Source organism: Heterocephalus glaber, unplaced genomic scaffold, assembly GCF_053883595.1.
Source record: "Heterocephalus glaber isolate CG9 unplaced genomic scaffold, H.glaber_assembly_v1.0 deba00001442, whole genome shotgun sequence".
In the NCBI taxonomy this organism is placed as follows: domain Eukaryota; kingdom Metazoa; phylum Chordata; class Mammalia; order Rodentia; family Bathyergidae; genus Heterocephalus; species Heterocephalus glaber.
Genome location: NW_028258296.1, coordinates 35,820,471 through 35,843,685, shown reverse-complemented (window position 1 = coordinate 35,843,685; position 23,215 = coordinate 35,820,471). Strand labels below are relative to the sequence as shown.

Here is a 23,215-nt window from a genome sequence, read left to right as displayed (position 1 = left end):
GAAAAAAGAAAAATAAATAAAAAACAACTCGGAAACATCACAACCCAAAGATCCAGTTTAATACACAAAATACTGATAATTAAGTAGTGGAGCTTCTTCCTCCCAAGCTGACACATCGGGATACAGACCCAACAGAGATGAGGTTTGTTCCAGCTGATTTATTTCTGCGATTTCTCCTTTAACACAAAAGGCCACTCTGCCTCAAAAGAAACCGATAAACACTGTCACACAGTAGTCATCGATAGTCATCAGTGACCTAGCAGCGCTTGCAACACTGGTTCTGATCAGTGCTTTATTAACAGAAAAATTAGAGAAAGAAAAAGAAAAGTAGAACCTGACATGAAATAATTTTTGTGAAATTCAAGGGGTCAAAGATAAACTAAAACTTTAGAATGAAGATCTTGAAAATTTAAAAGAAATCAACCACATTGAGTCAAAAGTAAAATAAGTAAATTGCATAAAACTTTTATTATTTATTAGCAGTGAATTCTATACTTTAAAATAGAACAAAATATCTTTTGAAAGATAAACTATTCATAACAAAATACAGGTCAAGCAATTTTTATTATCAGGGTAGGATTACTTTACTATATACTTTCTATATTATATACAGCCCCCTTTGATACGTCTATGTATGCACATGTGTATAAATAATTTAAAGACATACACATGAATATACATGACTTATATACACACATAATTATGGAAAATTTATAGTAGTCAACTTTATAATCATTTAATAGCTGCACACAAATTAGTGTTCATAGAACTAAAAACATCAATATGGTTCCCTTTCTCCTACTTCTCAAATGTCATCTGAATTACTTTGCAATGATAATTTGAAAAAATACTATCATCTTTCTACACAATTAATCAATCTTTTTTCACAATAACACATAATAAAATATTTTACTTCTCTGCTTTAGAAAAGATATACAATTCCACTTATTTTAATCCTTGATTCCTAAAACATACAATTCATTTTTTTTCCATTTTGAATGCAGTTATTTGGTCCTGCAGTTATTAAAGGTTATGTTAACAAACCTGAGTCAAACATTCATTCAAACGCCTTTTCAAAAATGTGAAACATGAACAAGAAGTCTTGCTGAAGCATATATAATAGTTTCAAGGTACCCTTCCTAATCAGTACATTGTAGATAGCTCAATGGTTGGGAGTCATGCGCTTGACAGGAATTCACTTAACTAGCACTTGCAGTGTCAGAGTAGTTCATTCTTCTGCAACCTGGAAGAGAGGAACTAAAGCTGCCTGACTCTTCCTCACAGAAATGAAGCCTGGATATAAATTATGCTTATGTGAAAGGGGGATGAGTATCCTTTAGGGGGTCCCTTCATTTTCATATTAGGTTCCAGATAAACCAGTGTGTGTGCTGGGGTGGAGCGTAATCTGCTCAAAAATACTGTAACTCCTTCATTTAGAGAACTACTTAGCAGCATGTTTTCCAGTTTTTCCTTCATTGATTTAAAACCAGTGAAGACAACCACTTCGTACCAAAAACAGAACGTTCAAGTTGAATTAGAAAGTCTTCTGAAGTGCTTTTTGGTCACTGAAGCTGTTATTGTATAGTTAGCGACAGAGCTCTTGGAGACTTGAGACCTGGATTTTAAAGTATGCAACTCTCTTCTGCACAAGTACAAGACCGAAAATAAGCAAAATAAATTGTTTAAGGCATTTTTTTAAAAAGCACTTTTTGAAAGGAGAAAAGAAATACAAGCATTTGGAATGTTCTGTTATTTCATAGAGAAAAACCACACTCTCAGGAGAAACATCCAGTGAAATCTGATTGGTAAATTTTTTCAGCCTCCAAGGATGCAAAGCTCATTTAAATGGCTCAAGAACAAAAGCAAAGGGGAAGGATTTTGCCATATCAAACACATTCTATTCTACTTGTGGTGAATAGAAACTTGCATGAACTCTTTAAGTTAGACGTTCTCCAAAGAATGCACTGACCTGCTGTATTCAGCAGGAAGCAGGAAAATCACTTTTTAAAACTTTCTCCCCTTTTTTAATAAGGAGGAATTATTTATTCATTGTAGACAAAAAACCATACTAAAACTAAACATGTTTAAAATACAAATTTTTGGTAGCAAACAGCAGAAAAGCCTAAATCAAAATATAGTCTAGTTTTTACATAATTTTATATATTTATAAATTTATCAAAATAGTCTTTAAAAGTTCACAATACATACATAATGTAACACTGTACATGTAAATCCAATAACAAATATATTACTGAAATACATTAAAAATAACCTTTCAAAATACCAAATTTAACATTAAAACTGTCTTAAAAAGTGTTGAAATCTCCATAAACATAGTTTCAGTGCACTTATAGTAGTCATTAACCACTTTTCTGGTTTCAAGTCTCTTGAAAGTGTTCTCTTAGTGCTCTCTCTAATTTAAGGTGAGAAGGCAAGAGATATCCTTCCAGCAAGCAGGTGCTTTCCTCCACAGTGCGTATCCAGGTGTCTGAGAATGGAACAGCGTTCGCCGGAACGACAAGGCCTTAGTAATGAACATATTCAGACTGAAGGGACTGTGCAGGGAGAGACAAACTGAGGTTAAATTCTATCACATGGAAAACTACTAGCAAAGCAAATCATGTAGTTTCCTCCTTCACCACAAGGCAGTTTGGGACTATTATACAAAAGAGAAATGAAATCAACTAAGCAAAAGAGAATTTTAAAAATGGGGGACATAAAGCATTTGCTAAGTTAGAATGAGATATTCAATTACATAAATTGCAAGAAAACTTTTATATTTTAAAAGGTTTGCTAATTTATTAGTGGTAATTAAAATTAAGTATTAATTGAAGATGAAGAGTTACCTAAACTAGATTCTTAAGCTTTTGGGAAATAATATTGATTTTTATTCAAAAATATTAAATGATATTTGTAACTATTTTAAGGTAATTAGAATGAACTTTGAAAAGATATACACTTTTTTCTTTAATACATATCAATGGCATGTTAATGCTTATAATAACTAGCAGACATTTAAATAATTTCCTTAAGAATGTCTGTATTTAATAAATATCTTCCAAATACTTCCCATTAAGGGAATACAAAGCACTGCCATCTTAGAAATCTGATCTTATAACCGAAAGGCATTGATGCCAAAGAGTCTTGCAGTCATAACTTAACAAGCAGTAGGAAACATTCAAGTAACAATAGAAGTCCTCCCGTGTCACATTAGAGACTGACTTTATAAAAGGAAAATGAACAGGATATGCAATCAGAATGCATGGATAATAGATATAAACCAGGAAAAGATAAAGAGAGCTAGAAAAAGTTTGTGCCAAATAGTTATTTTTTGAGTAGCAAACAGTGATTACAAAGAAAGAACATAAGTCAATCTTTAGGAATCACAGTACCCAGTAAAAGAAAGGGTTTAGCAAATTATTCTGAGTTCAGTGTGGGTTTTTTTGACAAATTAAGTTCCTTTTTTCCTCAATCCAAAATAAAAATCATAATGAAAATAGACTAAGGAAGTTACTCTAACAGATCTACTCAATTTAAAATCCTAAGATTTCAAGGCATTTCCTCTGGAGGAGCAACAGTGTAGGATGACAGGAACATTTAGATTTCAAGCAGTGCATGCTTACATCATGGGGCTATGTGAAGGGCTCTCTTCTGGGTCATTTGGACTCAGCCACGCTAAGAAAACATCAAGGACAAACAGCGGTGCCCCTACTTGAAATCTCAGCACAGAGTGACAGACATATGAGCCAACTTAGTTTCTGGTTTGATCTAATGCACATCATAACAAAGCATAACTTCAAGCTGCTTTGGCAATCACGAAGGGGACTGCTGACTAGATAAAGTGTTTTCCAAGTATCAGTGTATCATAAAATTACAGGTTGGGCATCTCTAATCCAAAATTCCCAATCTGAAAACCTTCAAAACTTCAAAATCCAAAACTTTCTGAGTGCCAGCATGATGCCACAAGTGGAAACTTCCACACCTGACTTTACATGATGTTACAGTCAACACACGAGCACACTAAAAACACGGCATGAAATCATTTCCAGGCTATGTGGATAAAGAGTACATGAAACAAATGAATTTCATATTTAGACTTAGGTCTCATCCCCAAGAGACCTAAATATATAGGAATGTATTTTCCAAAACAATCTAAAATCCGTAACACCTCTGGTCCCAAGTATTTTATATTGTCATAATAGAAATGCAAATATATTTTGCTTTTGAAAAATGCTATCATTGTTACAGTTCATTTATTTATTAAAATAGGTTAAAAGTAAAACTATCTGGAGTTCTTAATAAATTAGATATATCACTTGGCGTGTCAACTATTCCGATACAGACGTTTATTGTGTATTTTCTGTATGCCAGACACAATTCTAAACAACTGATACATACTCACTCATTAAATGCTCCAGACAACCCATTTCATAGATGAAGAAACTAAGGAACAAAGCAATGAAGTAGTTTGCCCAAGGTCACATAAGACTGAACTCCAGCAGTATGGCTCTAAAGTACGAACCCATGGCCACTTTAGTCTAGTGCCTCACGACAACTTCTAGCATTTGTCTTGTGATCGCCACGTATTCAATCCAGCATTCTCTCTCACCATTACAAAAACATAGGGCATATACTGTCCTAGGCAGGGTATGATTCTGTGTGACCAAACAAATATTAAATTATCCCCAAATTCAATATGTGTTACACTAAAGGAAATAATACATTTTAAAATTCTTTTCATCCAGACTGAATCCAAAAGAATTTTCAGAAATATTCTAAATTTAAAAATAAATTTTCTGTAGAAGAACACACATGGTTAAGTATTCTGATTAATGAACGTTTTAATTTTGCCTGGCCAATGTTTTTGTTGCTACTATCAAAAAAAAAAAAGGCAACGACAAGAGAAATAGTTGTGAAAGAAGTGAGACCTGAGGTGTAAATATTATTTTGTAATTTAGCACTTATTTATGTAACCAAATGATTTTAATTTCTCAAATAATATATTCAAGTTTATTTGGCCAGTAAGTTCAACAGGATTATAAAACTAGATCAAGTTTACTATGAATATATGATATTCGTGCAGCATGAATAATATAAAAATAACAGTGCCGCAAAATTTAACCTGGAAAATAAGAATAACATTGCTTTACACTGCAGCCTCAAAATTTTTGAAGCCAAAATATAAGCTTCCATCAAGAAATCTTGTTCCTGAAAGCAGTGAGATTTGACATAAAACTAAGTGTTAGGTAAGGAGATCAAGACAACTTGTTCTGTTCTGAAAATTCACTACTAATCTGTTTGGCACATGTAGGTATTAACTTTAAAAATTTAGCTATTCTGGAGGTGCTTCTTTTTTAAACAGCCCAGTTACCTAATCATGAGAGAAAAATGTCTACTAATTATTGACATAAATACTGTACTGTACAGATGGTTAATAAATAAAACTATAAATTGGCTATCAAAAGCAGCAAATTGTAAAGAATAATGAAAGATTCAGATCCTTGGCAGCAAATGAATGAGGCAATGTTTTAATGTTCAAATAACTAGAATAAAAGAACTGAAGAGCCTGGAAAGGCAGTTTCCTACAAGGTCAAAATCCGGTGCCAAAATCTTCATGGACTTTTGCCACACTGACTTTTTCTTTGCTACATTTCCTCATTTTCCCAAGTCCCTTAAAACAAACAAAATATCCTACTAATTATCCCTACGGAGGCAAAAAGCATTTAAAAATTGTTTGTTTTAATGTGATAGATAATTAAAGAGAAAAATGCATGTTTGGTAATATAGGATTTTATATATAACTCCAGTGTTTAAAGTTTTAATGAACAAAACACAACACTGGGGAAAATTTATCTATAACTGTCTTGTATTCTCTTGGGTCTCTTCATGCCTTTGCAATAGTTTGCAATAGTTTCCAGATTTTCTGTGTTGCCTAAGAATTAACATGCAAAATGTACACATAAGTAGATACTTCTACAAATGTGGTTCTAAAAGTACTTCCCTCTGCTAAATATCTATCTATATATACCCATATCTATGTATATATATAGATATATAATTAACACCAACAGGTGAACATTTGTGAGAAAATAGGCTTTGAAAAGGGTATGCACATTTTTCTGTAGTGTTCTCTATGCATTTTAGGGACCCCAAGATTTAGCAACCCAATTTTAGTTAATTAAAATGCTATGTAAAATATTTTTTTACCTTCCTACATGGTTTTTAATAGAATCTTTTTCTGGGAAATTTAATATATGCTTTTCAACAATCACAAGGAACTCAATTGTTAGATGACAGATTGTTGACACGCAGCTTGACTCAGCCAACCATTACATGAGTGTTTTCAGTTCATCCAAACATCAAAATTATATAGATGCAAGTTCAATTTAAATTTATTTTCTCTTATTTTAGTAAAGCCAAATTTCTAGAAAAAAAAAGACAACTTCCAGATTACAATATGTTAAAATGAAAGCTGAAAGGTGGGTTTTCTTTTTATTATTGTTTCATGTGCTAACAATGACATCTGGGCTCCTAAGAATCTTAGCTTAAAATTCATAAACAGGGATATATTACCAAACTTTTAGTTCACTAAATATTAGCATTTCTTATACTGTAACCTAAGGAAACAAAGATGTTTCTGAAAATCTTAAAAGCCAGTAGAGGAGAGAGAGAATCTCATACAGTTGACCATAATATAAAGAGTGATATAAGTATAAACAAAGCTCTATGAGAGTAAAGAAGCAAAAGGCATTCGACATGGATGGGTCATAAATGATTCATTAAATAACCATTAGGCCAGAACAGGGAATACAAAACTAAGCAGAGTGAATTGCATGTTTGGCTCAAAGCAAGTTGTGGCACTCATGCAGATTGACAGAGAAGACACCATGTAGAGCTCTTGGAGGGGAGACAGATAGAGAGGAACACGGTCTCATGGGGATGACCACAAATGGCAATCCAAAAGAGCTAGACTTGATCCTCTAGGCAGAGTGGAACCATTAACGGCAAATATGAGAAAAATCTGATCACTATATGTCTCAGAAATTTAACAGCAACAGCAATACAGGAGAAATTAAGACAGGGTGAAAATGTAAAGGGCTACACAATAGTTCATAGAGACCTCAATTATGGCAACAAAGGAAGAATACAGAAACATTCCAAAAAAGCAGGCATTTCAGAGAGAGGACTGATGGGACTCTGTGACCAGATGTGGCAGAAAGGCAGAAGTAGTGTGAAAGATGATTCCAAACAGGGAAAGAAAAAGGGAATTGTTGTGCCAAGAAGCCAAAGAGGAGGAGGCAGCTGAAGAAGTATGCATTCTCTGCATCTTAGGTAATAAACCCATAGGACATTGGGAATGTATTCACTGCTCAGGAAATCTCCTGAAAGAGATGAGAGATGAAAGCCAAGGTCAATGCCTTGGTGGAAACTACTTAGTGCCAGGCACAGGGAGACAGAGATAATGATCTAAGGGGGATGGGAAGGAACAGGGGAAAATAATATTCCCAGAACCAGAGGGGAAAAAAATTACAGGAAAAATAGTATTTTCAAATACTATGGAAAGAGTAAGAAGAATGAGGACTAACCAGAGACCATTAGATATGGCCTTTAAAAAGCCAGTGGTAACTCAGAGAGACTTGGAGGTGTTCCAGTTACAAAACAAAGCACTAGGCTGATGAGGGGGCGGCAGTGTAAGCTTCTCTTCCCCAAGGATGGCCAGGAAGAAGAAAGCGCGAGAAGACAGGACTAAGGAAGGAGTCCTCCCCATCCTCCACTAGCCCTCCCAGTGTGGATGAATATATTCAAAGTTGAAGAGACCAGGAGGTGGGTGGAGGGGGAAAGACGGAAGAGATGGGAGAGGAAAGAAGTGGATGAGGCAACTACCTGAGATAGTTTGAAAAGAACAGTGCAGGTAAATGAAACTATCATTTGGAAATATTAGGGTTTCTTTGATTTAAAAGGGAAAGAAAAAAGGATGAGTCAGATGCAGAAAACCTTAGAAATAGAGAAGAGGATAGCTGAAGGAAATGCTTCTGATAAATTCTGTTCTCAGCAGATCTCAAGACAAGGTCAACTGGTCAGGAGAGGTTGTACTGATGAAGAAAAGAATTTGGGAATAGCCAGTGTGGGGAAGTGAAAGGGGGCCAAAAAGGGATAAGTAAACTAATTATGAGCACTGATGGGCCAAGTAAATTAGAAAAACATCTGAAATGGAGCCAATTGGCAAAGTTATAGGATTTTCTCCAACAATGCTTAGCAAAAAGAGACAAGGAGTGAACAAAAGAAATGGCTGAATTGCTCTAATTTTAGAGGCTAGTAATGAAGTGACTACAGAATGTTCAAATGGACTTACAATGTTGGTGAAAAGAAGCAGAAATACCTAAGCAGGCTACAGAAGGAAAGAAGTAAAGGAGAAGGCTGGGGGAGAAATGCAGGGGTCAGAAAGAGGTCACAGAGCAGAGTTGGGAAGGGAGGTGATTCTTTAGGGATCTGAGGCCTACCTCTGCAAGACAGGTGTCTCTCAATCCAAGAGAGGCATGATGACAAATGACCAACACAAACAGGCTGACTTCAGAAAATGTCACGACTGCAAGAGTCAGGCGAGGTCAAGGCAAGCTTTGGAGAGATGGGGGTAGAACATTAGCCAACTCCGAATGGGAAGGAGTTTGAGAGGCAAAGGAAAGGTGGAAGGTAGATTGTGTTGGGAACACAGCATGTAAGTAAGTAACAAAGGCAGGAGGAGCAGCTCATATTCAAAGACATAAGAAACTTCCTAGCAGCTACAGAAGGTTCATACTCAGGATTAAAGGGAAATGAACTTCAAAAGCCAGTTAAGAAGACTCCGAGAGGCCCTGAATGACAAACTGCAGGGCCTGAACCTATTCTTACGTCAAGATGGAACTGCAAGTTATGCTTCAAACTACCCCCTCTGTATAAATTAAATACTTTTAAAAGATGAGGAAGAAAGAAAAGGCACAACAAAACTCAAAAACAAGATCAACACTTTTGTAACCCAGAAATAAACCACAACTCAGTGACAGGCCACCAACTACCAAGCCGGAAACCAGCAGAGGTGGCCAGATATTTCATTCCTGTAGATATTCAGGCCAAAAGCCCCCATCCTGGGCTGGGGATTTGGCTCAGTGACACTGCACCTGCCTCACAAGTGCAAGGTCCTGAGTTCAATCCCCGATCCCTGGTACCAAAAAAAAAAAAAGCCCCCATCCTGAAATTAGGCTCTGCCCTTGTGCAAGGAGGCTGACAGAAGCCATGCCACTGCTGCATCCCTGCCTGAAAAGCAAGCCTGGAGCCAATGGATAGGAGCCTGGGTCAGTAAGACCTGTTTCTACACAGAAAGAACCAGGGACCAGGGAGAGCCAATGAGAGATGAGAAATACCTACGGTGAAGGATGAAATAGTTAAGCCGCTTTGATTACTACACAATCATATAGACAAAAAAACATCACACTGAACTCCACGAATATGTGTAATTATTATGTGTTAACCAAAATTAAGATAAGCTCTTTAAAAAGAAAGCAAGCAGATGAGGGGAAAACAGAGTAGAGAAACAAAAAATTCCCATCCAGTATGAACCTACCAGTAAAATTCCATAGCACGAAGAAAATGAACACTAAGAGAACTGATAAAGCTTGCAACCAGGTGACAAATTCTCACAGACTGAAATGCAAAAACAAAACATCATCAAAATGACTTACCAAAATGCCCATTTAAAAAAAAGAAATAATGACACAAAAACAGGCAAGTCAAAATTAGAATAAATGGCTATCATAAGTAATGAACTAGAAATGCTGGAAAAGACACAACCACTGAAATCAAAAGGAAAATGCATTGGAAATACACACTCTAAAATGGACATGTTAAAGATAATTAGTGAACTGGAAAGCAACAGAAGGTATTTAATCAAAATACTCCCAGGGGGCCAGGGATTTAGCTCACTAAAGTGGTTCTGGCACCTGCCTCGAAAGCTCAACATCCTGAGTTCGACCCCCAGGATCAAAAAAAAAAAAACCCACAAAAACAAAATACAGCCAGAGTTCAGAAATTTAAAACTATAAGAGAGAAAATAAGGAGTCGCATGGAACACGCTGAATCAGCCCGCTGCAGACAGGCAGGTCTGCCCACGCCCTACTGAGGTCCCGAGTTAGGCAGAAGACACCGAATCACCCCGCTGCAGACAGGCAACCACCTGGTTCCACAATACAAAGATGCAGAGGACACCAGACCACCAGACCAAGGTACTGAGTCCCGCTGCTCCCAGCCCAGAGGTAGGGGCTTCCCGGTCACCATCCCTCCCGCTGCTCCCAGCCCAGAGGAAAGGGCTTTTGAGCCACCTCCTGTCCCACTGCTCCTGGCCCAGAGGTAGGGGCTTCCTGGCCACCATCCCTCCCGCTGCTCCCAGCCCACAGGAAAGGGCTTTTGGGCCACCATCCCTACAGCTGCTCCTGGCCACTGTCCCACCTCACCCAGCTCAGAGGAGGTAATCCATGCAGGCACTAACAGCCCTCCGCCCCAGTCGAAATGAGAAAACACGTAAAGAAGTCTCAAAACCAGACTTCCAGATCACCTACAGCAACCCCAAAGGGAAATGAGATGGAACACTCTGATACTCAACCACCTGGACCCACTGAACTGGCAACAAAAGGGGATCTGGAAAAAAGGAAATCAGAAATACTTTCTCAGGTAACAGGAGAAATTGTGCCCCTAGTGCAAGACATGACTAATAAATCTAGAGAGGAGCTCAGGAACATGATGGAATCCCAACATAAGAAACAAATGGAATCCATAAAATAGATGCAAATAAATTTCCAGGACATGAAAAACTCCATGGAAAGTCTACACAGCAGAATGAGCCAGTGTGAGGACAGAATTTCAGATACAGAAGATAAGATTGCAATTAGTGACCAGGAAAAGAAAAATTGCTTCAAAATTATAAGGGAATATGAGAAATCAATCCAGCAGCTGCTAGATGATGCAAAGAAGAATAACATAAGACTGATTGGGCTCAATGAGGAAACAGGAGAGACTGCAGATGACATAAAAAATCTCTTCACAGAAACAATGGCAGAAAACTTCCCAAGCAGGGGAAAAGAGCTTGACATACAGATAAGTGAGGCATATAGGACTCCAAATAGTCTTGATCAAAAAAAATCTACACATAGGCATATAATTGTTAAGATTCCAGAAACTCAACAGAAGAACAAAGTTCTACAAGCAGTCAGAGAAAAGAAACAAATCACATACAAAGGAAAGCCCATCAGAATCACAGCAGACATCTCAACACAAACCATCAAGGCAAGAAGAGCTTGGAGTGACATATTCCAAGCCCTAAAAGAAAACAGCCTCCAACCCAGATTGGTGTACCCTGCAAAACTATCTTTCAAAATGGATGGAGAAATAAGATACTTTCATGACAAAGAGCACCTTAGGAACTTCGTGAATACCAAACCAGCACTCCAAAGAATTTTACACAATAGCCTAGGAACAGACATTGAGGATCACAACCCCAGGAAGCAAAGCAGAATGAACCCATCTGGCATGACAAGAAATTAAATGTAAAGGGGGAGAACCCAACAAAAAGAAAAAGTCATGGCAATGACAAGTCAATACGTTTCAGTTATAACCATCAACATTAATGGTCTCAATTCATCAGTCAAAAGAAATAGACTGGCAGAATGGGTCAAGAAGCAAAATCCAACAATATGCTGCATACAAGAAACACACTTAATTCAAAAGGAAACTCATAGGCTGAAAGTTAAAGGGTGGAAAAGAATACTCCATGCAACAGGAACCCGAAACAAAGCAGGAGTAGCTATCCTCTTTGCAGATCAAGTAGATTTCAAACCAACACTGATTAAGAGAGATGAAGAAGGACACTACATCCTTGTAAAGGGAACAATCCAAGAGGAAGAGATGACAATCATAAATATCTATGCACCAAACACTAGTGCGCCCAACTATATAAAACAAATACTAACGGACATGAAAAGTCATATATGCACTAATACAATTGTAGTGGAGGACCTCAACACCCCACTGTCACAAATAGATAGATCAACTAGACTAAAAATAAGTAATGAAATACTAGAACTCAATCGAACTCTTGAACAAATGAACTTAACAGATGTTTACAGAGTCTTCCACCCCACAAAATCAGAATACATTCTTCTCAGCTGCACATGAGTCATTCTCAAAAATAGACCACATATTCACACATAGAACATGTTTAAGTAAGTGCAAAGGAACTGAAGTTATCCCTGTATATTATCAGACCATAGTGCGATAAAATTGGAGAGCCAAAGCAAAAGAAACAAAAAATTTCATAAACACGTGGAAATTGAACAACACACTTCTGAATAACCAATGGGTCACAGAGGAAATTAAAGAAGAAATCAGACAGTTCCTTCAATTAAATGACAATGACAATACAACATATCGGAATCTATGGGACACAATGAAAGCAGTCTTACGAGGGAAATTCACAGCAGTGAATATGCGTATTAAGGAAACAGAACGAGCCCAATTAAACAACCTCCTGCTGAACCTCAAGCTTCTAGAAAAAGAAGAACAGGACAACCCCAAACCTCATACAAAGGAGGAAATTATATAGATCAGAGGAGAAATCAATGCAATGGAGACTAAGAGAATGATACAAAATATCAATGAAGCCAAGAGTTGGTTCTTTGAAAGAATCAACAAAATTGACAAACCTTTAGCCAACCTTGTCAGAAAAAGGAAAGAAAAGGCCCAAATCCATGCAATTAGGAATGAAAAGGGTTAAATTACAACAGACCCAGCAGAAATCCACAGGATCATCAATACCTACTTCCAGAATCTATATGCCAATAAGATGGAAAACACAGAAGAAATGGACAGAGTCCTAGATACATATGAATTACCAAAGTTGAACAAAGAAGACCTAAAAATTATGAACAACCCAATAACAACCAATGAAATTGAAAATGTAATTAAAAACTTATCAACTAAGAAAAGCCCGGGCCCTGATGGCTTCACTGCTGAATTCTACAAGACATTTAGAGAGGAACTGCTGCCACTACTGTTTAAACTCTTCAATGAAATTGAAAGGGAAGCAATACTCCCAAATTCATTCCTGGAAGCAACCATCACTTTGATCCCCGAAGCAGAGAAAGACCCAACCGAAAAGGAGAACTATAGGCCAATCTCACTAATGAACATAGATGCAAAAATCCTTAATAAGATAATGGCAAACAGAATGCAGAAGATCATCAAGAAGATCATACACCCTGATCAAGTGGAATTCATCCCAGGGATGCAGGGATGGTTCAATATACGAAAATCAATTAATGTAATACACTATATCAATAGAGCCAAGGACAAAAACCATATGATTATCTCCATAGATGCAGAAAAAGCATTTGACAAAATCCAACATGCATTTATGATAAAAACCCTACAAAAAATTGGAATAGATGGTCTCTACCTCAAACTGATAGAAGCTATCTATGAAAAACCAACAGCCAATATCATACTAAATGGTCAAAAACTGAAATCCTTCACACTAAAATCAGGAACAAGACAAGGATGGCCACTATCACCACTCTTGTTCAATATAGTTCTGGAAACATTAGCCATGGCAATTAGACAAGAGAAAGAAATAAAAGGAATAAAGATAGGAAATGAAGAAGTCAAATTGTCATTATTTGCAGATGACATGATACTCTATATAGAAGACCCCAAGAACTCCACCAAAAGTCTTCTAGACTTAGTAACCAAATTCAGTCAAGTAGCTGGTTACAAGGTCAACACACAAAAATCAATAGCTTTCCTCTCCACCAATGACAGACTCACTGAGAGAGAAATAGGGCAAATAATTCCTTTCACAATAGCATCCAAAAATCTGAAATACCTAGGAATCATCCTAATGAAAGAAATCAAAGACCTCTTCTCTGAAAACTATGGCACTCTGAAAAAAGAGATTGAAGATGATATCAGAAAATGGACAGACATCCCCTGCTCCTGGGTAGGAACTATTACTATAGTGAAAATGGCCATACTTCCAAAACTGCTATATAGATTTAATGCAATTCCAATTGAGATCCCAGCAGCATACTTCGTAGACCTCGAGAAAACAATCCAAAAATTCATTTGGAGCAAGAAGAGACCCAGAATAGCAAAAGCAATTCTAGGTAACAGAGACATGGCAGGGGGTATCACAATCCCCAACCTGCAACTCTACTACAAAGCTACTGTGATAAAAACAGCATGATACTGGCAAAGAAACAGACTTGAGGACCAGTGGAACAGATTAGAAGATGCAGAAACAACGCCAGACACACTCAGCCATCTCATCTTGGATAAAGGAGCCAAATACCCTCACTGGAGGAAAGATAGCCTCTTTAATAAATGGTGCTGGACAAAATGGGCTTCAACTTGCCAAAGATTAAAACTAGACCTGTATCTCTCACCATGCACTAAACTAAAATCAAAATGGATTAAAGATCTAAATGTTAAAATAGAAACTCTGAACCAGTTGGAACAGAAGTTAGGTAGAACCCTTGAAGACATCGGTGTAGGAAAAGATTTTATGAACAAAACCTCAGTTGCCCGTGAACTAGCACAAACAATCAACAAATGGGATCTCTTCTTATTAAAAAGCTTCTGCACAGCAAGAGAAACCACCAGCAGTGTGAAGAGACAGCACACAATGTGGGAAAACATCTTCACCTGCTCTTCCTCAGACAAAGGTCTACTATCTCGAATCTATAAAGAACTTAAAAAGATCAGACCTCCCAAATTTAAAGACCCAATCTGAAAATGGGCATCTGAAATGAACAGACATTTCTCAGACAAAGAAGTAGAAATAGCAAATAAATACATGAAAAAATGTTCAACATCACTGGTCATTCGAGAGATGCAAATGAAAACAACACTGAGATTCCACTTCACTCCAGAAAGAATGGCTGCTATCATGAAATCAACCAATAACAAATGCTGGCGGGGCTGTGGGGAAAGAGGAACCCTGCTCCACTGCTGGTGAGAGTGTAGACTGGTGCAACCAATGTGGAAATCAGTATGGAGATACCTCAAAGAACTAGGACTGGAAGTCCCATTTGACCCAGCTATTCCACTGCTGGGGATCTTCCCCAAAGAATTAAAAGAATCATACCACAGTGATATATGTGTGCCCATGTTCATAGCAGCACAGTTTGTAATAGCTAAAACTTGGAAACAGCCCAAATCCCCATCAACTGGAGACTGGATAAAGAAAATGTGGTTTTTTAATAAAATGGAGTACTACTCAGCCATAAAAAATGAGAAATTAGAGACATTTATAGCTAAGTGGATGCACATTGAGGCGATACTCTTAAGTGAAATAAATAGGACACACATGAATAAATACCGAATAGTTTCTCTGGTGTGAGAAACGGAAAGTGTAAATAAGGACTAAATGTGTAATAGGTAACGTGAAATAGGAAGAAAAGGGGCAAAGGGGAAGGAAGTGGGAGGGCTAGGGAAAAGGATAGAAGGGAATGGGATTAATATGAGAAAATGGAAAAATAGGAACAAAATCTTTGTAAATAGGGAGGACTGGAGGGGTTGAAGGGAGGGCTGGGCAAGGGTGAAAAATAAGAACCAAGAGAGACTATGTAAAGGTGAAAATTTCCAATGATGAATGTCATTATATTGTATACCTAAAATGTACCAATGATTAGAATGAATAATCGATAATGTAAAATAGGAAGAAAAGGTCCAAAGGGGTAGGGGTAGTGGGAGGCGCAGGGGAAAGGAAAGAAGGGAAAGGAAAAACGATGAGAAATGGAAAAAATGGAAATAAAGTCTTTGTAAATAGGGAAGGGTGGAGGGCGTGAAGGGAGGGCTAGGAATGGGGAAAAAGTAAGAACCAAGATGCATTATGTAAAGGTACAATTCCCAATGAGAAATGTAATTGTGTTGTATACCTACAATGTACCAATAAAAGAATTTAATAAAAAAAAAGAGAGAGAGAAAATAAGGAATATTGAGGATAGAGGCTCCAACATAGGCTTAAGGAGGTACTGCAAAAGGAAAGGTAGGAGGAAAGACAGAATAACCAAAAAGATAAAGTTATAACCAAAAAGAAAGGCTGAGAATTTTCCATAAAAGAAAAAACCAGCAGTCATAAAGCTGAAAGCACATGCTGAGGTCAAACAGGGTAAATTATAATGAATCCATATGTAGATATGTTATGGTGAAACTACAGAATTTCAAGAAAAAACAAAAATATCATAGTAATAGGCTTTATTCTACAATTCCACAAGATGTTTAAACAAAGGCTTACATTAGGAAATGGGTATTTTTAGTGGATTCTTGCAGTAGTGCAAATATAAACACTGAAGGACCAAAGGATTGAAGGTGTGTGAATTAAACCAGGAGATATCTGTGTGGAGCTTTTAATCTGGTAGGCAAAAATGATGTGTACATTTTTGTCTTACCTTGCTCCACTACAAAGGATTTCCTTTTATTACTGAAAGCGAGACTAAAATAAGATTGTTCTGTTGATCTATAAGAATCAAAATGTATAACTGATAATGTGAAATAGAAAGAAAAGGTCTAAAAGGAAAGGGGAAGTGGGAGTGGTAGGGGAAAGGAAAGAAGGGAAAGGAAAAAATGTAAGAAAAACAAAAAATGGAAACAAAGTCTCTGTAAATAGGGAGAGGTGTAGGGGTTGAAGGAAGGGCAGGGGAATGGGGAAAAAATAGGAACAAGATATATCATGTAAGGGTACAAGTTCCCAATGATGAATGTAACAGTATTGTATGCCTAAAATGTACCAATAAACTTAGTGGAAAAAAAATACATAAAATAAATTTGAATAACGAAGACAATTCTGATGCATTTGAGAATAAAAATTGATTCTTGCCCGTTACATATTTCTGATTGACCTTGCCACTTAAAGCAAGTTTTGTGTTTCAAAAGCCCTTTCAAATGAAGAGAATAAAAGCAGCTGATAGGCTTTATACAAAAAAATTAATGTTAATTGCTAAACTGGAAATTTAAATTACCGTTGAGTATACTTGCAAACACTGCATGTATATAAATGCCTTATATGCAAATGTAAAACCATCATCTGAAAAAAAAAACAATTTTATGCTTTGTCAAGTAAAAATCTCAAGTCTTCTCAAGAAGGGAACAAAAGATACCAATGCTGAATGAACACCAAAGATGAGGTTCATTACTGAGACTGAGGTCTTGTTCTTATTATTAGTATCCTTGAGCTGAAAAACTGCATCAAATCTAAGGCAATGTCAAGAGGAGAGATGAAAATTCACAGCTACTTAATTATACAACAGAAGGTTAGAAAGTTAGCATTAATCTTTACTATGAAATGTATTTAATGCTGAATTAAACATTAAATTATTAATTCACAAATTAATTTCATATTTTACTGAATTTAAAAATTTTATTTTTGATAAATAATTATTTTAGAAATCTATGCACAAAGAATAAATAATATTAATAAATATCACATTTAAAATCAGAATGGGATGACAGTATATTTAAAACAGAATAGCAGAGGGAAAAGGCATAAGGTTTAAATCGGGAGAAGCTATTACATACCATGGGAAAGTAGAGGCATTTTATTGGAATGGATGTTCAGTGAGGTTAACTCTTTTTTTTTTTTTGTACCAGGGATTGAACTCGGGTCCTTGAGCTTGCGGGGCAGGCGACAGAAACACTGAGCTAAATCCCCAGCCCTGGAATGGATGTTCAAATACTCAATAAGTAGTTTATCACTGTCACCACTCACATTATCCCAAAGCAAGAATGAAGCATGCTTTATTGCACGTCCTCCTCACTCAGTGATTTTCACCAAACTGGGTATTTTACAAAGCTGGAATCCAGTATTTTTATTTTATTCCAAGCCGTACTTTAAGTACTAGTAATTCCCTAAAATATATCTATATACTGCTTGGTATTAGAATATAGAAGAACTCAACCTATTCATGGGCCAGCAAAGTTATTCTTACACTGGTCACACCTGGGAGGGAGAACTGATGCACAGTCTTCACACCCAGAAAGGGCTAAGTATTAGAATAGCCACCAGCACAAGAGCAGAGGACTACATTTAAGCCAGATTTGACCGTGGTCTAAGAATGTGAAGGAAAAGTAAGGAATACAGACTACTTAACTTCAATTTTCCTTTCAACTTCAAGTCAAATGAGTATTTTAATTTTTTATTCCTTTTTGCGTCTGGTAATGTGTTAGAAACTATGACATGACTTTATGAAATGTCTACACAGAGTAAGTTTATAATCTGGAGACAATGTGGCATATATGAACAATACATAATAAATTCTGATGTTCATGTATGTAACGGCAACACTATACATGAATCAAAATGAAATACTAAGTATTCACCATAGATAGAAACAGAAGTTAAAAAGGGAAACACTGGGTGGCTTCAGTTTATCAAGAAGAGCTTCGCAGAGGAGAGAGAAGATCATAAATGTCTTTAAAGATGAGAACAAATTTTTTAAAAGGGCAGGGGGCTTCCAACCCAGGAGCAGGTGAGAACATAGCGTGGGACAAGGACAAGGGGACAGTGTTTGGAGACAGTAAGTGCATGTGCGTAGATACACTAGAGAACACGATATGAAGGGCCTGAAAGTTCTACAGAGAAATTTAGGATTTCTTTCTAGTACTGTTATCACTGATCATTTCTGAATAGGTGAATAAAACACCAAAATCAGTATTATGTGGCAATGGATTATCACACCATTCATTTAGGCACTGGGATGAATAATTAGGACAAAAGCCAAAATATTTACCATCTCCACCTTAACAAAAGTTTGCCAGCCCTACTCTGCAGTGTGAATTAAAGGTGGAAAGAGACTGAATTAGGAAAATTATCAAAGGTGCAAGCACACACAAAGGGGATGAGGAAACAGCGTAATAGAGAGGAATGGGAATGCTTCAAGAAATAGTGGCATCACTGACATAACCGACAGCCTTTACCATGAGAATATTCCCAGAAATGTTCAAAAGTTAAGATACAAGCAAGAATGACAAAACCTAATGGAGGCTATTTAATAATTTTTTTAAATCACAAAAGTATAACCCACAAAATAGAAGTGACAAAAATTGCTGGTAACCAAACTGACTATTTTCTATAAGAAAGTACATTGTTTCGAAACCCCTATGCTCAGATTTTATAAAAAGGTACCTATGAAGGACCATAATTTTTCTTTAGGTAGTTTTCATTTATCAAAATATCATTTAAAATTTATAATAAAAATATCCTGGCACTACTGACTATACACAAGGTGTGATCAAAGAATGAATGTTTAAAATTTGTTAAGTTACTACAACAAAGACACATTGCCATCACTACCCTTCAAAACACTCCACTTCCCTTTAGACAGACTCATCCTATCACTCTTGCTACTTTCTGAAGCAGTTCTGGAAACCCTTTTCCATGAGTGTGATAAAAAATACAGTGAATGCTGCTGCCAGGTGCCATCCAATGAAAATAGGGACTTGTAAAAAGTATTACAGTACGTCCTCATCCACCTTATTCACCAGATATGGCATGGTGCAACTTCTGGCTCTTCCCCAAAGTCAAAGTGACCATGGAAGAAAGGTAAGCATGTTAAGTCGATTCAAGACATCAAGGCATCACTGACACTGCAACTAAGAAAGAAGACTTCTAGAACTGTTTCCAAATATGACAAGAATGACAGGATAAGTGTGTTCAAAGTAAGGGGGGGGGTATTTTGTGAAGAATTAACAGCAACATGTCTTTTACTGTAATGTTTTTAACACTTTAAACATTTGTCATTTTTATCATACTGCATACAATTATTTACTAGTATCAATACTACGATGTGTGCTGAAACCCAGAATAATCATTAAATAAGAATAGCATCTCTGTATAGACACCTGCCCAGGCAGAAAGTGAGGACAACAGAGAGAGCTGAAGGGCATTCCACCCAGAGCTTCACCACACGATTCCCAGTCATCTTCCACACATCAGACCTGCCAAGTCACTCCTGCTTCCCAGACTCCCAGGGTTCCCAGTGCACATTCCATTTGGGCTTCAGCTTAACTTTCCAGACTCATCTTCATGTAACTCCCAGCTTTAGCTACACTGGACTACTCTGCTCTTAGAACAGTAGCAGCTAACAGCTAGTGAGTGCTATCAATAAACACTGCAAAATGCTTCACATGACTTACCTCAATGAAATATTGTAAGCATCCGATTACATAGATGTTATTATCACTATCATTACCACATTGGAGTCAGTACTCCACAGGTCAACAACCTCTTTCAAGCACATGGTCATGTATTTACATAAAATCTACAAAAAATAAGTATTTATATTCCTTAAGTCCCACAAAATTGGTTAAGCTTCAGGACATCAATGTAGGCACGACAGTGTAATACACACACACAATGTAGTTCTGCCTCTCATTATTATGATTTCCATTCTACTCAGGGTCAAAGAGGCTAGATAAATCACCAATTTTCTTCCCAAAAGGAAGTGGCTAAGGTGGAATTTGAATGTAGGCCTGCCTGTCTTCAGAACCTAAGGGCTTAACTACAGTACTAAGGCTGTATCTCTGCTTTTGCTCTTCCTACTACATAAAATGGCCCTGCTTTCCCTTCCACTTTTATCCCTAGATCCCTGGCAGGGTCCTTTTCACCTCACAAAACCCAACTAAAACACTACCCTTTCTTCACAGCCTTCCCTGACTGTTCTTGACAAAATGAGACAACCAATACATGGCCCTCTCTTATCACCTATAACAGTTCATACATGACACCATGTAATCAAAAGAATTTTTGATTACCTTTTTGAGTCAAACTAGCCTAGGTTCTAATTATAAATCTTTTGCATATTTTCAGTACAATTATGTACAAAATATCTAATCTCTCATACCCTTAAGATTTTTATCTTTAAAACAAAAATGAATCATTCTTATCACATTTAAACATTCATTCCTCCTTTTATCCAACCAAAAAATAACTTCTGGATGCGCCCTCTATGCCAAGCACAAAGCTGAGAACTTTGGAAAACAGAGATACCTTCTCTGTTCTCACAGAGCTCAGTCTAGTGGACAATGAAAATTCAGAGTGAGAAAAGTATTACAATTAAACCAAGGTGGGATACAGAGAAGCTCATGGGGGAACCTACCCAGCCTTGGGGGTCAGGTAAGGACAGCAGAGATGAATAGCAACTCCATGATAAGTATCATAAAAATATAACGTGGCAAGTATTCAAGATAAGTAATTTCAATTTAATAAAATACTTCCACCCCACCCACGCCCTAATTACATGTCCCTCATTTCTTAAGCATTTGAAAATTCCTCTGTCAGGGAGTGAAACTAACTTTTTACAGTAAGTGGGTTGACAAAAATGAAATCTTGTGCATTGCACTGGGCAGTGGAGACAGCAACACTAGCGCAAGAGGCCAAACTAATAAAAATAAAATCTGACTGTTTCTTAGTATTTTGTCACAACCACAAGGATTCCTTAACATTTATTCCTGTTTTCTGTGTGGAAGCATTTAATGACAGAACAAGGAAATCATTTTTACATTTTTCTGGGGGCTGAACTGCTGCAAAAAGTGAGAGAGCAATTGCAGCTTTCAAAAGAGATACTAATTGTAGCTTTTAAAATATTAGACTCCCTCTAAACACCCGTCACCCTCTTCCCCAGGAGTTTCTGGGTCTTTCTTAAAGGTACTGGGAGGATATTACCTTGCAGACTTCATTTTCCTCCCTAAGGATTGTAGAACTTTTTTTTTTTTTTGAGTGATCAAGGTTCTCCCAAGTTTAGCATCACTGAAAGAAGGCCAACTTTATTGGACACCAATCCCACAACAATTAGAAAAGCTGCAGTGGACCATAAATAAAAACAACCCACAACCTCCTACTGTATTCCACAGAGTGGGAACTGCCAGGTTCATTGGCCTCACTAACGGCAAGACAGCAGGGGTAGGACTTGGAGTTTCCCCATTCCAGGAGATTCCCCGCAAGGATAAAGGAGAGACCACTGCCATAGAGACCTGCATCTCCCTACTTTGAAGGGAAAATTTTTCTATGCTAGCAGTTGTGTTCGTTTTTTTGTTTTAGTACAGGGGATCAAAATAGGGTCCTTGCACTTGTACAGCAGGCAGTGAAACCACTGAGCTAAATCCCCAGCCCTAGCAGTTGTGTTTATAAATGCTTTTCTTTACAATAAGATGACAGATTTAGGAGGGAGAAGCAGGGTGTAACAGCAACTGCCCACACAGACTGCTACTACTTTAGATTCAATTATTAGAAAAACACCCTTTTACAGCCAAAAGAAGGATGTGGAGGAGGAAAGGTGAAAAGAAGTAACAAAGTACAGGATAAGATCAACACTAAGTTATATAAACATCACCGGAGGTTGCCGTTATTTGTCTAAAGCACGCCCCCACACTACCACCAACGATGAGGAAAACAGAGCCTGAAAAGGTAGAATGTTGACTCCTGGTGGAGGCCCAATGCTTCTGACATTGGACTACAACTGCGGATGATACAGAGGCTTTAGCTATGAAATTTGCAAGAAATGTATATAATTATCTATAATTATATAGAGAGATATACTGAGATATATCTGAGAATGTAAAGATCTGCATTCTGATCTAAAAGAGAGGCTGATCCACAATCAGTATGACAGTATTGACTGAGCTCAATTCCTGGTGTGAAGTACATGATTAGTAAACAGTTATGAAAAATTTAAATATATTATCCTTTTACATCTAATCCTCAGCTACAGAGATTGAAGTTTTTATGGTACATGTCTACTCAATTTACATACTTAGATTAGAATCAGATTAAGGAGTGAGTGGGCTCACAGTAACCCAGCACCCTAATCTACAAAGAAACCTAAAATAATGGAAGAAAGCATTGGGAATCAAATGAGATGGGGAAAATTACATGTGCTACAACTCTTAGGGAAAGGTCTGTGTGTGGGTAGAGGGGAAAAATTTTTTTGAAAAGAGACCAGATAGGGATGGGAGTAATAAAGAGTCCAATGCACGGATGCGTACACACATACACACACCCTAAGGACAGGGAGTCCCAACAGCTCACTTTTACCACGGGTTACTGTTTTGACGAGTGGGCCACAAGCAGTATATCCACCAGCTTTTCCCCCTCCCTCATTATTTTCTCTGCAGAAAGCAGCCTCTGTCTGGATGATGC

The 23,215-nt window shown here is 37.2% G+C and overlaps 1 protein-coding gene across 5 annotated transcripts in view; it reads right to left on the bottom strand.

Moving 5' to 3' along the window:
* Window positions 1–440: 440 nt before the first annotated feature.
* The window catches only part of Cdc14a (cell division cycle 14A), a 207,385-nt gene continuing 184,610 nt past the window's right edge, over window positions 441–23,215 (bottom strand). For 3 of the 5 annotated variants that reach the window (XM_087213194.1, XM_087213193.1, XM_004869131.4), the window contains one exon: window positions 441–2,555. In XM_087213194.1, coding sequence (XP_087069320.1) covers window positions 2,526–2,555 — 30 coding nt within the window. In that variant the 3' untranslated portion in view covers window positions 441–2,525. Of the gene's footprint in view, window positions 2,556–9,598; window positions 9,679–23,215 lie in introns of all 5 variants that reach the window. The other 2 variants (XM_087213192.1, XM_021247837.2) reach the window with 1 other exon arrangement.